Here is a 16,290-nt window from a genome sequence, read left to right as displayed (position 1 = left end):
CAAGGGCAAATAGGTTAATAAACACATGTATGCTGCTTAGTGCTTGCAGATTATGGTAGTTTGAGAAACACATGCATCATAGATTAACAACACATCATGGGTTTTGTTAATACGTCTCACCATAAACAAAAATATGTATTACTTCCTGTACAGAACTACATTTGCGTGCCAGTGTAGTATAAAGTATGTCACGGATCAGAGTCGCCACTTCTTAAGAGTCTTAAAAGGATAGTCCGGGTGTTTTGTTGTGGGGATGTATGAGGTACTTATCCATAGTCAGTGTATCACTTGGAGAAGCAGAGAGGATTTACCACATGGAAGCAAAGTGAATGGGGCTGGCAGCAAAACGTATTTTAGCCACATAAAAGAAAGGCTTAACTAAAAAAATCAATATCAATTTTAGTGTACATTATATTTAGAATATTTTCACCGCTTTACCTTACCGTCAGACAGTCCTTTCTGACGGGCAACTGAAGCCGTTGTATCCATCTATGCTCTCGCCAAAGCAACCAGACTCCATTAAAAAAAACAGTTATTTTACCTCACAGAACACAAGAGTCGCTGGTCTACCGTTGCTTCGATTAGTGATTTTATGTTTGTAAGTCACACAATAACACAAACTAACTGATCAAGGCAGCGGTAGACCAACAACTCCCATGTGCTGCGAGGTAAAATTACTGTTTTTTTCAATGGAGTCTGGTGGCTTTGGCGAGAGCAGAGATGTATATAACGGCTTCAGTTCCCTGTTGGAAACATAGACTGCTGTCTCACGGCAAGGTAAACTAGTGAAAATATTCTAAATATAGCGTACACTTGGTGAGCCTTTCTTTTAGATGGCTAAAATACGTTTTGCTGCCAGCCCCACCACAGCAGTATATTGCTTATCTTCTGTGCAGTAACTCCTGTCTGTTTCTCCAAACTGGGGGCATGCGGACTGTCATCTACTGTAGGTAATACACTGACTATGGATAAGTACCTCATACAACCCCACTTCAAAACATCCAAACTATCCCTTTAAGTTCAGCTAAATACTTTGTTACATCCTGAAAGACTGAACTACAACATCGGTAAAAAATGTAAATGTTAGTTGGATGTCACATCCCTCTCTCTCTCTCTACCCGTTTCCAGTCTCTAAAACTGTCAAATAACGGCAAGAAATGCCCAAAAAATAAGTAAATGTTATACTTTGCGCCTGCTGTCAGCGGGCAACACATCTGCAGTCATCATCTATAGTCATTTGTAAAGCAGCGCTGACATATGACATCACATTTACGGTAATACAGCTATTGCTCATCATCACTGCTTTTGATTCAAGTCAGAAGTATACTATTAACTGCTCTACAGTGAATTCCCTGACGCTGCTTTCCCAAACTTCTACTTGGTCTCGAATCCTCTTTATTCAACGGAACTCAAGTTTCGGTTCAGACAGAAACTATCAGCTGTGACTGAAAAACCACAGCACGATAGATCCCTGTGTTGTGTCTGAAACCGATAACGTGCCTTTAACACCGCAGGACTCTCTGCTTCTCTTTAAGTTTTACTGCATACATCAGATATTTCCTCTTTTTCTGCTGTCCCCTTTTTGTGCCGCAGTTCCAGTAATCGTAACAGGGAATTAGAGCTGCTCAAGTGCTGGGAAATGTCGAGCGCTTTGTAAATAATAGAGACCACTTGATGATGGTTCTGAACTAAACAACACAGTTTTGGGCATAGAAGCGGTTACAATGTCAAAGTTAATTCTGGGATGAAATGTCCTGCACTGTTGAGTACACAGAGTCGCCTACTGTGCACGGCTGGAGTCTGTCCGACAGTTAGCCTTAATTACTGTAAAGAAATGACAAATTAGAAACATAATCTGGCACAGCTTCAGGTGTTGGGAGTGGACTGAGGCATTTTGACAAGAGAACATCTACAAAGTAAAGTTAGAAATGTAAAACGTGGAAATAAAGTTATTATAACAAAAACCTTTTGACTAATTGATCATTTTAAAGCAATAGATTCATATTTTGGGAAATGGGTTTATTCACTTACTTTCTAAGAGTTAAGTGAGGCATTCGATATCGAGTCTGTGGGTTCAGGCTGGTCTCATACACCATTCATAGATATACCTACGAAAAGTAATGCACTGTAATTTGTGTATATCCCACAAAATCAATTCATATGTAATCCATGTAATTGCAACACAGTCTCTACACTGTCTCTTAATCTATTTGATTTGTTTGTTTTGATTTGTTCTACAGTATTACTTGATGTACTCCAGCTATAGTGCACAATGCGAGATACATTTCTGTTTGGGTAAAATCAAATAACATACCACACATTAATTAATCAGCTTTAGAGATCCTGTCATACACTTTATTTTCCACATTACGGTATCTACATATCCTACATCTCATATCGTATTGTTCCATATTACACTAGAGCTGACGTATCTGAGCAGCTCTGACAGGAAGATCAATGAATGAGCACCAGCCAGGCCGGCTGCTCAACACACGCAGACAGACGAGATAATTTCCATGTCGGTGTCATGCCAGCTGGACATGAACAGCTGAACCGTGTCATAAAAAACAACGAACAACTCTCCCTGCTCTGGGACGGGGTCCAACATCCAAACAGTCCACCATGTTTACCTCCTCTGGTATCTGACCTGTTCTACAGGTTACTGTGGAGTTACTGTGGACTTCATCTCAAAAGTGATCTGAGTGTGAATATCAGATGCACTAAATGCATTTCTTGTTTATAATGATCACTTCTGAGATTTTCAGGCTTTTATGTTTCAGAGAGAAATGTTGAGTATGGCATTGATTTTCCCAGTGGATGGTCCATAATTAAAGGTCATCAACAAGTTAAAGCTTCAGTAGGCAGAATGTTTTTGGTATCATTGGGTAAAAAATCCATAATAACCTTTCAGTATATTGTAATTCAAGTGTTCTGAGAGAAAACTAGTCTTCTGCACCTCGTCATGGCTCTGTTTTCAGGCTTTAGAAAATCTGACAGGAGACTTTAGCCAATCACAGGTCATTTCAGAGAGAGAGTGTTTCTATTGGTTGTTCATTCAACGGAGGCAGCTGTCAATCACTTGCAAACTCCAATCAAACGGTCAAACTAGGCAGCACTGATCAAATATGAGTCAAGCTGTAAAATGAGAAACTGTGCTCCGGCTACAGTACACAGTACACTACAAGACATTTCTGAAAACATTTGAGGAGAGAAATAGGCATTACAGTAACAGAATATTGATTCATATTTGATCAGCGCTGGAATAATTTCAAACCATGTCGGGTGCACTACACAAATGTAACTGTAAGTTGTACTACAGTAGTTGTTTAAGACGATCAAATATGCGATCAAACTTTCTGCCCTTTCCCAGTTTGTGTTAAATAAAAAAAATTAAAATGTATGACATCCATACATTCACGTTGTAAATTGAATTAAAAGTAAATATATAAGTTGTCATGAGCACCGTTATGATCATCTGACAGAGATCATAAAATACAGCAGTAAAATAAAACAATGGACAGATGATGCAGCTGTGCCACACGTCATATTTAATTGACGTCGCTTTAAAATGACGTCACTGAGGCGAGGATGTCTCATTTGTTAAAAGCCTGCTGCCTGAACTCCTCTCTCCTCGCGTCTCTTCCTCGCCTCCTCCGCTCGCATCTCCCGTGGGCGGGACTAAAAGACACGAGGAGAGGAGGCGAGGAAAGGAATCAAGGAGGGAAATGGGAAGGCCCTTTATGTTCTCTGTGCATCACTGGGGAATACTTTGATAGTAGCGTTGCTGTTGTGGCTAATGTGGCTTAGCTGCAGTGGTGACAGAGCCACAGTGGATTAGTCAGTGTTTGAAAAGAAAGGCAGGGGAGGTGAAACAGCACTAAATAAAGACAGACTCCATCCACTGACACCAATGTGCAGAGAGCTGGAAAAAAAAAATCTATTTTGACATTTCAATGGTTGAATACAGACACAAACACACGACCAAGCTTCAGATCTTGACAGTAGAGTCAGTAACTCTTGGTTTTATATTGAATTTGACTTGTTGTTTGTTCTAGTATCCTGTTGGTTTATAAAGTAGCATCTTATATGGATCTGTTTTTCCTTTGTTGTTCATCTGTAAAGCATTTGTGTGGTTACAAACACATATTTTGGAAACTTGCATGGGGCTGCGGTGGGACAACATCAGGAACAAATCCTCATCTGCTGACTCATAATTGAACACCCACTCCTGGCACCTGCTTGTGAAGATCTCATGTGGGGTAAAACGAACTATAGCGAATGATACAGTACAGACATGCTAGCGCTCAACATCCTCCTGCCATGAAATAGCTCCACAGCAGCAGGAGACCCACAGCCTGCCAGACACCTAATTGGCCTCCAGGAGGGATGAAAACGTCTAACTGCCCGTCGTTGTCTCTCTCTCTATTCTGCTTTTGGCAACATTTTCCTGTTTCACTGCTATTAAAGAAAAGTTTCTTATGATATAAACGATGAAACGAGAGAACAAGACAGAGCAGGAGATGTTCAGAGCAGAATCTGACCTACACAGGTTGAAATCTTAATGCCAACCTCTCATGACTCACTTAAACCTCTGCTGTACACTTCATTGAAAATGTTTCCTGTCAAAAACTGATGTCAGACTGTAGCGCAGGGCTGAGCGCCGCGTAGGAGGCAGTGAAAGGTCTAAAAGAATCAATTATCCCTCCACTATACACAGTGGCTGGGTCCCATTTCAGGTGCTGACTCCTTCGAAGTAGGGCTTATAAATACTATCTCAATAGTCTTAGGCTATGTCGCGATATACGATATATATATCTCAATATTTTCATATAGTCTTGTTTGTTTGATGCGTAGGATGATACCAGCGTGATTATTCTTGCAAACTAATCTAAACACTCTGAGATGTACGGTCATATTGAAGTCAAATTGGTCTCTAGAAATGTATTCTTATTAAAACTAATTATTCACACAGTTAAAATTAAAATTTTCAGTTTGCACATGGTATTTTTTTTATTATCATTCATTTTATGTATTATTTAATATTTATTAATTTTGTTTTATTTCTTTATTTATTATTGACGGAATGAAGGACTGACTTATTGAACTTATGTGAAATCACGTTCACTGGAAGATGACTTTTATTTTGAAGTCAGTTCTTACATGCTCTTATCATAATGCCGATACAGGTACCGCTAAACAACGTGGGGGCTAGTTTGACCGTGTTTTTGAAGTGGAGGCTGCCATCTTCCATCACAATTTCCATCCTCAAAACGTATAAACTCGCTTTGGCGCTTCACTTCTTTCGCTCTCTCCAGGCTTTTTCCCGGTTCAATGCTTCCCTCCAGATTTAAAACACACTGGCCCAGGAGTGAGAGGGAGAAACTGCCCCGGGAGAAGCGAAACGCCAAAGCGAGTCTCGTGCCGGCGCCTTAAAAAATTACGTGACAAATAATATGTTTGCGACAGACATTTACTACATCCCACATACCCATGTACGCAATACAATGAGCATATTCAATATATTGCCCACCCCTACTTCAAAGTATCTCTCAACCAAAAACGCCACAATGACACGAAAAGCCTGTCAGATTCCAGAGTCGTCTTTCTCCCTAATTTGGGTTCTTTGGTACTCTGAGGTGAACTCTCAGTACACTGTCTCATTACTGTGTAAGGGAGGAGGTGCATTCGGGCCTCTAAAGAGTTCTATGAGTTTTGGCCTTTTGTCCATACCCAAACAGTGTTTTAGGTCACTGAAACTGAGCTTTTTACATGTTTACTCATAAATGTACCGTTACCATTCCACTATATTGAGGAACAGAGGCGTCAGATTGCGCCATGGAGATCACTGCTCCATTATCTAATGCAACACTCCCATGACACCACAGACCCCTTCTCCGGTGTGTGGGTGTGAGAGTGTGTGTCACAACCTGCCCAGTGGCCTTGACAGCGCTTCTATTGTGTTTTGCATTTTTGTCTGGACAGATATATTTTTAAAACTGTCCTTGTGTGGACGGGATATTTTTGAGAACGAAGGTGGAAAAAATACCCATGTACACGTGGACTAGGCCTTAATGTCTTTCTCAGCAATCTCAGGATGAATATCCAGTTGCTCAAGTTGGATTAAAAAACACATTTGAGTTTTTAAAGTTTCCTTTTTTGATGGAGGAAATTAAAAATGTATCTTAATATTATGAGATAGGTTGTGCGCTTACATTTGCACGACTATCTTAGATAAACATTTGCTCAGCTGTTTCAACCTGCTCTCCACTATACAGCCTATGGCTCTGTTTGGTCTCGGTCCTGCAACCTAAATAACGCACCCCCGGGACACACACACTCACATGCACATAGACATACAGGTCTTTAAGTCCATCCCTGTTGCCTTCTACAAAGATTGTTGCTTCAGCTGTGTGACAGAAGAACAGCAGGTCAGCAACAACAATGACCTTCATCAGCTTGTGAACTCAAAGACCTCTCTGCTGTTTCATTTGTGAGATCACACCATAAAAATCAAGTCTGTCGTTATCGACTTTTAGAGTCTGGCTCAAGGAAGACGGATCGTTGATGTGGATACAATCTGCAATCCCTCTAAGTGCAGATCCACTTAAAAAAAGATGCATACATTTGCTGAAGGGAAGTTTGGGAAACGGTCCCTCAGTGTGATCTAGATTGCAACTATAAAGAAGCAAGATTATTGTAAGACAATGTTGTAAACTTACAATATTGGTACTTACAATAAACCTGAAGACAACAAAGCAATCTCCATGACAACTGATTCAACTTTATCCGCTGATTAAGACCATGTGCGCGGCTGAAAGTTCAGAAAAAGATTGAAAGTGGACCTTCGGATTAAGTTTTTTTCTTTTGCTTTAATTTAAAAGTCAAATTTCTCAACTGAACAATACATTTATGTTAACATCTAGTTTGTGCTGCCACGCGTCGCGAAGGGAGATTCATCGATCCACAGACCAGACCCACAGTTTTAGATGTACGCATGCGCCAACGACAGATGAAAATGGTGGTACAGCGAACGGTATCTGGTTCTGTTTATACATCCACGGTGTGTACGAGTGAAAAATCAAGACAACGTTATCTTGAAATGCAGCGCTGACTAAAACTATATTTTAACATTACGTCTACTATTTGTCGGTGACGTCATATCTAATGAGGCATCCTGAACGTGTATACATGTGTGTATCTATCTGTGTGTGTGTGTGTGAAGCATAGACTGTACAGTCTATGGTGAGTAGGAATAAGCTGAGAGAGTTTATATTGATATAAAAATCCTTCATTTAATAGAATATACATGTCTATTTAATAAATGTGAGAAATGTTGGCTATCATTTTAATAGTGTTGGCAGCCTTGATAAGAGTTTAGCAATCTCCGTCCGTCATAGATTTATATCTGTTGTCCCTTGGCTGTTTGTAATATGTTCTATTTTTAATTGCCCCTGTCTGTTTTTATCATTTTTGTAACATTGTAAATAGAGGTTAAATAAAATACAAATATAATAAAGAGAACTTCCGTACGTCTAAAACTGCGGTCTGCTGGAGCTCTCTGGCTCTGCAGGGCGATGATATTGCACACAGGTTTGATAGCTTCAGTTGTCTCTTCATATTTACTGACTGATGCTTTATTGTTTAACGTGCTTTTTATAGATAATTTCCTAGGGATTTCACTTGGGATATTCAATCACATCATCTGTCTGTCATGTTTTGAAACGTACTGTAATGAAGAGACGCGATCAGTATTGAAATCTAATCTAAAGTGAGTTCTGTCAAGACAGCAAGCGGCCTAATCTATCTGATAAAACAGAATCACGTCGGAGGGAAAATGCTGGCAATATCGATGAATGAAAATGTTTCAAAAAATCAGATGCAACATCAATCAGTGTCTAGTTTGGAGACATCAACATACACTTGGCTGGAAAGCCTGATGTGCACAGTACTGAGGGAGCATAATACAAAGCGTATCATATCTATTACAGAAAATGTAGTGCACATACTGTGCATGGACAGCTGGGTTAAAACAAATAAACATTTGAACTTTTTGTACATGCTGAGCATTGCTTTATTCTAAGGGCCATCTTAAATAGTTCAGCTATGAGATGGATGAGAAACAAGCAAGTGAAATATTAACAGCTGTACATATCGACTGCTTGAATGAGCTTAAGATGGATAACGGGAACGAGATCAACTACAGTGTATGAGTTTGAGGATCCTAAAGCCAATCAGTTCATACAAAAGGCTTAGTTTGCATTTGGGTATAATAAGGCTCTTGACTTGAACATGAATCACAAGGAGCAGAAGAAGATTTCCAGCTGTATCCACTCAGATAGAAAAGCTAAATGTGCTCCAGAAGTGGCTGTATTTTAGGCTGACTTCATACATGTTACATTCCCACAAATGGCTCATCTAAAGTGCCTCTGAATAGTCGCTCCCCTGAGGACCTGCGGAGTCACTTTATTCAGTCCATTTAAACAATGCGAGCAAAACTGGTCAAAATATTGATTTCCCTCTGCTGCATCACGGCTTGTTTAATTCAGTAGGGCCTCGTCTATATGTCACCTGGTCGTGAGGACACTTTCTCATCCTCTCTCAGGAAGATTAGAAAGATTTTGGTGCACTGTTATAGTGCTTCAAAGCCAGACACAGCCAAAAAGGATTTTCATGTACTGGTAAATTTTGAGATTTTGTGCTATTTTGCTTCCATAACATGTCTTCTTTCAGACTAGCGGAAAGAAAACATCCAAAATACACATTTAGCTGTTAAGTTTTTTCTATTTGTGTCTGTAGATTTCTCCTAAATTCATCAAAAGTTAGCATTAGATAATGCCTTATTTGCAAATTTAAACATATTATTTAAAGAAACTTGTAATACAAAATATAATTGTCTTAATGGAAGTAATCAACTGGGGATATCATCATAAGATAAGATAAGATAAGATAAGATAAGATAAGATAAGATATTCCTTTATTAGTCCCACAGTGGGGAAATTTGCAATCATGTCATAGTGATATCGATTTTTGTTTTTACCCTATTCATATGTAGTGACTTGCAAAATGTATGGAAATTCCTGCTGTTTTCTCATAATGAGGTTTTTCTCAGACTCTGAGCCAGAAATCCCCATTTCAGCAGCACTTACACACCAAACTTTTCAGTTTCATTCCCATCTATTAGGGCTGTCCCGAATACCATTTTTGGGCTTCAAAGCTTCGGCGAGAAATATTCGAAGGTAGGGGCCGCTGCGGTACTACTGTACACATACGCACCTCTACACATAACAAACAGCGATATCTGTCTGACAATAACTAATAATAATAATTAATATTTAATACGAATATATATATATAACAAAAAAACAAAGCATTTGAATACTGATTTAGAGGTTGATTACCATGGCAACGGTCAAAGCTTTGAGACTTCGAAGCATTCAGGTCAGCCCTATTATCTATATTCTGGTTTTACAGAACGGTTTGTTCATACAGTATATCATTCATAGCCTGATTTATAGAACATTTTATTCCTAAAAACATGATTTATGGAGTGATAAAAAGAGATATCCAAAATCCCCTCTGCCTTTGACTCTAATATGTCAACAACATGAAACAATAATTTTGAACCAGGCTTCTGTTCTGTTCTGTTCTGTAATGCCTCATTTGCATATTTAAACATAACATTTCAGAAAACTTATAATACAAAACATAATTGTCTTAATGTAAGTAATCAACTGGGGAAGTTTCATGGTGATGTCCGTTAGTTAAATTTGTTACTGTATTCACCTGTTTCTATGCAGGGATGAGGGCTTGTGAATGGGCCAGCTAGACTTCCTGTGACCTCTGAGGCTTAAAGTGGAGGAAACGAAGCACCCGGCATCCTTAAGTTCCGCCCCATCGGCCCATCTGAGGGCCGTCACCAATGATTAGAGTCCAGCGTGGGGAGATTACAGCCTATTAGCACAGAGGCGGATGACCAGTAGTAACCTCACTACTGCGCTCTATTTAAAGACATACGGGGCTGCATCAATGCCTTTCATCTTTCTTTTTTCCATTGCTTCCTCTTTTTGACCACTACTGCTTAATCATCCTTACACAGCACCTTCTCTCTCACTCATTTTAACCACTCATCCTTATCTCTCTCTGCCATTCCTCCATGAGTCAAACCACAACTTCTTCCTGCCGCTGTCGCTGAGGTTTAATTGTTCAGACACAGTAAGATCACACGAAACAGCCACTTCACCTCATGAATTGATGTGCAACACAATGGGTAATTGGAATATATATAATAAAAAAAGCAGCACTTAAAGTAAAAGTAAAAAGAGACATACAGAGCAAACAAAAAAGCAAATCAGGTGAAAGATCTAAACTGTAATTGCAGAAGGGTTAAAGCAGCTGTGGTCTAGGCAGCGGCACTTACAAAGGCGTCGGAGGCAGCCAGGCAGCCGATGAGGCGTGATCTGTGTATAATGTGTGTGTGTGTGTGTGTGTGTATGTGGTGTGTTAAGGGGCCTCAGGCGGATATATCACATCACCCTATTGCAAACTAGTGATTACCTTCCCATTGCCACCGGCCAGATTAAGCTGAGGCAAGCAAGAGGAAGTCAGTGAGATGCGTTTTGGCCTAGTTTGGGCCTGGCTGGCCTCCGTATCACACCACCCTCAGCTCGACAGACGCTCTCACCACACCCACCCACCCCTCCCTCCACCACTCTCTCTCTCTCTCTCTCTCTCTCTCTCCGACACCCTCCCCCTCCCTAAACACGCTCCTCTTCTCCTTCACTAAAGGCACATCTTCACTAGTGACACACACAATACACAGACAAATAGACACTTGTGCTTGAACAGTTGATATTTAAACAAATTACACACAGCGACACTAAACGAGGCTGCTCCCAGTTTGATTTGACTATCAAAGTGAGAGTGAAGGTAGGCCTTTGGGGTTTCAAACTGGGGGGTTGGGACCCCTAATGGGCCACAGGGGGATTGTTTCAGGGTCATAGATTTATGGGGCAGAGTAAAACATATTAATTTTACTCATTTATCTGTTATTATCTTATCTTATTTTTGTAATTAATGCTGGAAATGTTAAATCCTTTGACCAACAGTTCAACCTGACTTTGCTCACTACTGTGCATGCACATCCTGTCATGGGGCTTTTGTGGGCACTACTTCCTTTTAAAGGACATGAGTCAAAAAGGGTTGACAACCACCAGGCTAACGGCTAGGAGTGGGAATCACCAGAGGCCACACAATACGATATTATCACCATACTTAAGTCACGATACAATCTTAATGAGATTTTAAACATTTTTGCGACAATCTAGCTTCAAGACGGAGCCTGCTACAACCTCTGAAAGACAGAATAGTGGCCGGGCCGAAATCTAATTTTAGGACTAAAAAAAGGCTTCTTGGAGGGTTTTCTACGATCAACCCAAAGGAGCAGGACAAGTTACACAAACCAAACAAGGACAGCATTGTGCTTTACTCTGAAGCCTGATCTATAAGAAAACAACTTGTGATAGGCAGACAGGCCTGGTTCAGCACTTTATTCTGAGCCATTACTGCCCAACAACATCCCACAATATGAGGACGAGGATGCACTGAATGCTGAGGCAGCAAAAAGCCACTCAGACGGAGAGCTGCCATGTGGATCTGAAAGCACCCAGACTGACTGAGATTATTGATTACATCAGGACTAAGACTTTAAAGTAGTGTACATGTGACCTTAAAATCACTACCTTGACATGCGATTGAAGTCAGAATTAAAAAAACAAACACTTATCAGACATGTAACTACAGGAATTTGTCTTGCCTCATAACTGCTAACACTCAATGACAGGCATTTATTACGCAGCAGGCGACGCTCAACAGTTATTCCGTCAGATTATGCAGTCATGCAGTGTTTCTTTAATTTTCAACATTTTCACACTCCCTCCGACTCCCTCCCTCCACCTGTAATTTGAAAAAGTTGTTGAATGACAAAAAGACAGAGGAGCAACCATGCCTGAATACTAAAACATGATTGTTTGTTTTCTTCCAAAGGGTGGGGTGACTCCACCAACACCGACCTTTTAATCAAATATTGAGGAGGGAAAAAGAATAGGTTTACACGCTGTGTGGGGCTGCACTCGATGGTGATTAAAATGAATTATTTATAATGAGGAGCAGCAGGGTGGCTGTGGATGTGCTGACAGGTTAAAGGTGTCATGAATGAATCTCCCAAAGGGGCCCTCTAAAGGGTCACCGTGTTGTATATTTTGTCTGTTTTAAATAACTTTGGGCCTCGATTCTGATTCGCTGCTGGGTTATTAAATATGCAACAACCCTGTAACAGCAGATTTTAATATTAATGCACCAAACAAATTCCCAACTGTTACTGGTTGTTTGTCACTTAGCAACAGTGGTGGAAGAAGTACTCAGATGCCTTACTTCAAGGAACAATACCACACTGTAAAAATACTCTGTACTCAAAATCAAAAGTCGTCAATATGCAAAATGGCCCTATCTGAGTTTTTAATCATAGAAACTTCAAGGTCCCAGATGATTATATGTTTTTTTTATCTCATGAACACAAGTTAATATGTTATTATCCTGTGCTACAAGATTAAAAAAATGTTTTTTACATAAAAATGCATCATGTTTAATAAGTTGATCATTTGTTTTGTTTGTAAAATCAAAGTAAAACCAGTTGTAAAATAAAAGCAGTGAAGTAAAAAGCACAATATTTCCCTCTGAGATTTAGATGAGTAGAAGTATAAAGTAGCAAAAAATCGAAATACTCAAGTAAAGTACAAATTGTACATAAGTAGAGTACTTGAGTACTTTGAGCATTTTGTTAATTTCCACCACTGCTTAGGCTCCATGCTGTGCAGCTGCTGCCCTATAAGGGCGGCTGTGGCTCAGAGGGTAGAGCAGGTTTCCACCAATCGGAAGGTCGGTGGTTTGATTCCCGGCTGCTCTGGGTCACATGTTGATGTGTCCTTGAGCAAGACACTTAACCCCAAATTGCTCCTGAAGGCATAGCCATCGGTGTGTGAATGAGTATTTAGCTGTAAAATAAATGTAGTGAGGCAAAAAGTACAATATTTACCCTCCGAGATTTAGTGGAGTATAAAGTAGCATAAAATGGAAATACTTAAGTAAAGTACAAGTACCTCAAAATTGTATATAAGTAGAGTACTTGAGTAAATTCCACCACTACTTATAGCAACCATGCAGTGCAGCTGCTGCCCTATACTCTTTGGCAGAGGAATACATAATTACACTTTACCATCACCCTTGTTATAATCTATCATCACATCCATTCAAAAATCATTTACACTGTTTCTTTCATGGCATGATCAGTGGTGGAAGAAGTACTTAGATGCTTTACTTCAGTAAAAGTAACAATACCACACTGTAGAAATCATATGTTTTGTTTGTAAAATATAAGGAGAACCAGCTGTAAAATAAATGATGTGAAGTAAAAAGTACAGTAATTTCCCCTCTGAGATTTAGTGGAGTATAAAGTAGCATAAAATGGAAATACTTAAGTAAAGCACAAGTACCTCAAAATTGTACAATATAAGTAAATTCCACCACTGCTTATAGCAGCCATGCAGTGCAGCCCTATACTCTTTGGCGGAGGAATACATAATAACATTAGCCTTGTTGTAATCTACTGTCACATCCATTAAAAACATCCTTCACTGAGCATTTACACTGTTTCTTTCATGACACATAAAAGCTGCAGTATCGTGCCTTCCAACGCCTCTAATCTGCTCTGCAACACAACTCAAACACAGCTCCAGAGGGATTATATCTTTGGCAAAAAAAACCTCTTCTAGCAGAGGTTATTAAAGACTCCTATAGAGATCAACCACCGTGTCTCTGGACCCTGAACCCCTCTGTGTGTAACCCTGGATGGAGCATGGCTGTGTTTGCCGGTAGGCCGCAGCAGGATTTCAGCACCCCCTGTCTCCTGGACAGCTCCGTCCAATCACACGCGTCCGTGTGACGTCATCCTCCCTCATCCTCCTCATCCTCCCTCCCTCCATCACTGAGGCATGGCGGAGGACATCCACAGACAAAAAAAATGCTGACTTTCACAACCGGCTTCCTGGCATATATACATGATTAGTATGAAATAAAAAGCACATAGGGGGGGATGGATATTTGGTGTAAACACCAGCTGCACCAGGAGGCTGTGCAGAGATATTCACTGATCTGATAGGGGTTTTATGAATGACGTGTGTCCGGTTTCTACGCACACAATGTCACACGACCTTAGCAGCTGGTCGGCCTCAAAATGCACATCCAGTTTGGCTTATAGGGGACAACCTTTAAAGCTTGCATTTTCAACATAAAGCATGACCCACATGCATTGAGCCTCATGGCCACCCCTTATACTGTACCTGATTATTAAAGGTAACCTGGATGCATCCTCTCCATCGTTGAGCTAATAACCCTGCATGGAGCAGGAGATCCAAGCTGCTAAAACTGGTACGTTTTGCATTGAGTAAAGCTGCATTAACTGCAGCAATAGAGTTGGATTAAACGCTCGACGGTTTCTGCAAAAAAAAGCATCCAAAAATGCCACAGCCCTGATGCATGAGAAAAGCCGGCAGTGGATGACACACAATGCGCCTCAGCTCGAGCCAGAGAGACAGGTGCATCGCCGATAATAACCCAGTCTACATGATAAATCATAAAAAAATGAATGAAATCAAAAACTCACCTAATATAATCCAGAGCGACCCAGAGACCAAAACGAATGCGAGCATGTCTTTCTCATCGAGTCAGTCAGCTGTTGTCAGCCGGTTGCAGGAGCGGCTCAAAACTGCAGCATCGACTGCAGCAAGTCGCCGACAATCTGGGAGATTAAGGAGGAAGAGGAGGAGGAGGAGGAAGAGGAGGAAGAGGAGGAGGGGGAGAGACAATATATGCGAGGCAGACCACAGCAGGATATGGTGATGTCCAGCAGGTTTGTAATGTGGAGAAAACAAACTATCCAAGCATCCTTCCTCCTTCACCTAGTTGGCTGATGCAATGGCAGACACCACCATGAGAGGGCTTATAATAAGGTCGGATGGAAGATGGTGATGGACGCCAAGGTTACTGAGAATGAAATGTCTAGTCTGGATGCACACTCTTTTAATCCTTATATATTTATTGTAAAAATAATAATAATGAAAATTCTGTCAAATCCTTCCTATAAAAGCCATAAATTAATTTCTTGTTAAAAAAAAAGACATACAATGAGAAGCTTTGTTAGTATAAAGCCTGCATGTTTATGAGTATTTTTATTCTATTCTTTTAAAAAATAATATATGTAATATATATGTTTTATTGGAGGAGATGTTGTTTTTGTTCTATTGTATGTATAAGGTCTACATCACACCATGCAGCTCTCTCTCTGCAGCTGAGCGCAGCTTTGACACGGAGTAACTTTGCATCAGGATCACGTGGTGCAATAAGACACTCCCTATGAACTAAAGTAACCTTGAGAAGGGCCGACAGAGGGTGAGTGAGTGGCAGCAGGGATGAGACACAGATAGGACAACCACCCCCCACAAAAAATAAAATAAAATAAAAAAATTAATATAAATATAAAATAGTTAAATAAAAACAAAAAAAACCCAAACAGAATTTATACAATATAATAATAATAATAATAATAATAATAATAATAATGATAATGATAATAATAATAATAATTAAAATAATTAAATAAAACAAAAAAAAACAGAATATATACAATATAACAATGATGATAATAAAATAAATAAATAATAATAATAATAATAATAATAATGATAATATTATTATTAATAATAATAATAATAGTGATAATAATAATAATAATAATAATAATAATAATAATAATAATATAGCATTGGGAGATTGCTGTTTGGCTCGCTGGCACTTCAGTGGTTACATTTAAAGTGATTACATTTTTCATCCTGTTATCTCCAGCAGGTTCAACCCGGTATGTGAAGGCATCAAAAACTATTTAAAGGAACAGTGTGTAACATTTCAGGGCATCTATTTGCAGAAATGGAATATAATATTCATAACTATGTTTTCATTAGTGTATAATCACCTTAAACTACAAGGATCGTTGTGTTTTCGTGAGCTCAGAATGAGCCGTTTATATCTACATAGGGAGTAGGTCCTCTTTATGGAGTCCGCCATGTTTCTATAGTAGCACAGAACAGACAAACTAAACACTGGCTCTAGAGAGAGAGCCTTTCACGTTTTAATGTTCCCTCAAGGCCACCGTAGTGAAACACACTTGTGAAACTGCAATAA

The 16,290-nt window shown here is 39.7% G+C and overlaps 1 protein-coding gene across 1 annotated transcript in view; it reads right to left on the bottom strand.

Moving 5' to 3' along the window:
* Positions 1 to 15,294, bottom strand: part of acsl6 (acyl-CoA synthetase long chain family member 6) — a 48,701-nt gene extending 33,407 nt beyond the window's left edge. Inside the window, 1 exon segment of the mRNA XM_037748964.1 lies at positions 14,717 to 15,294. Coding sequence (XP_037604892.1) covers positions 14,717 to 14,762 — 46 coding nt within the window. The 5' untranslated portion in view covers positions 14,763 to 15,294.
* Between the last annotated feature and the right edge of the window lie 996 nt (positions 15,295 to 16,290).

Source organism: Sebastes umbrosus, chromosome 17 (assembly GCF_015220745.1).
Source record: "Sebastes umbrosus isolate fSebUmb1 chromosome 17, fSebUmb1.pri, whole genome shotgun sequence".
Classification (NCBI taxonomy): domain Eukaryota; kingdom Metazoa; phylum Chordata; class Actinopteri; order Perciformes; family Sebastidae; genus Sebastes; species Sebastes umbrosus.
The sequence above is the reverse complement of the archived record's forward strand: the minus strand, read 5'-3'. Positions and strand labels throughout refer to the sequence as shown.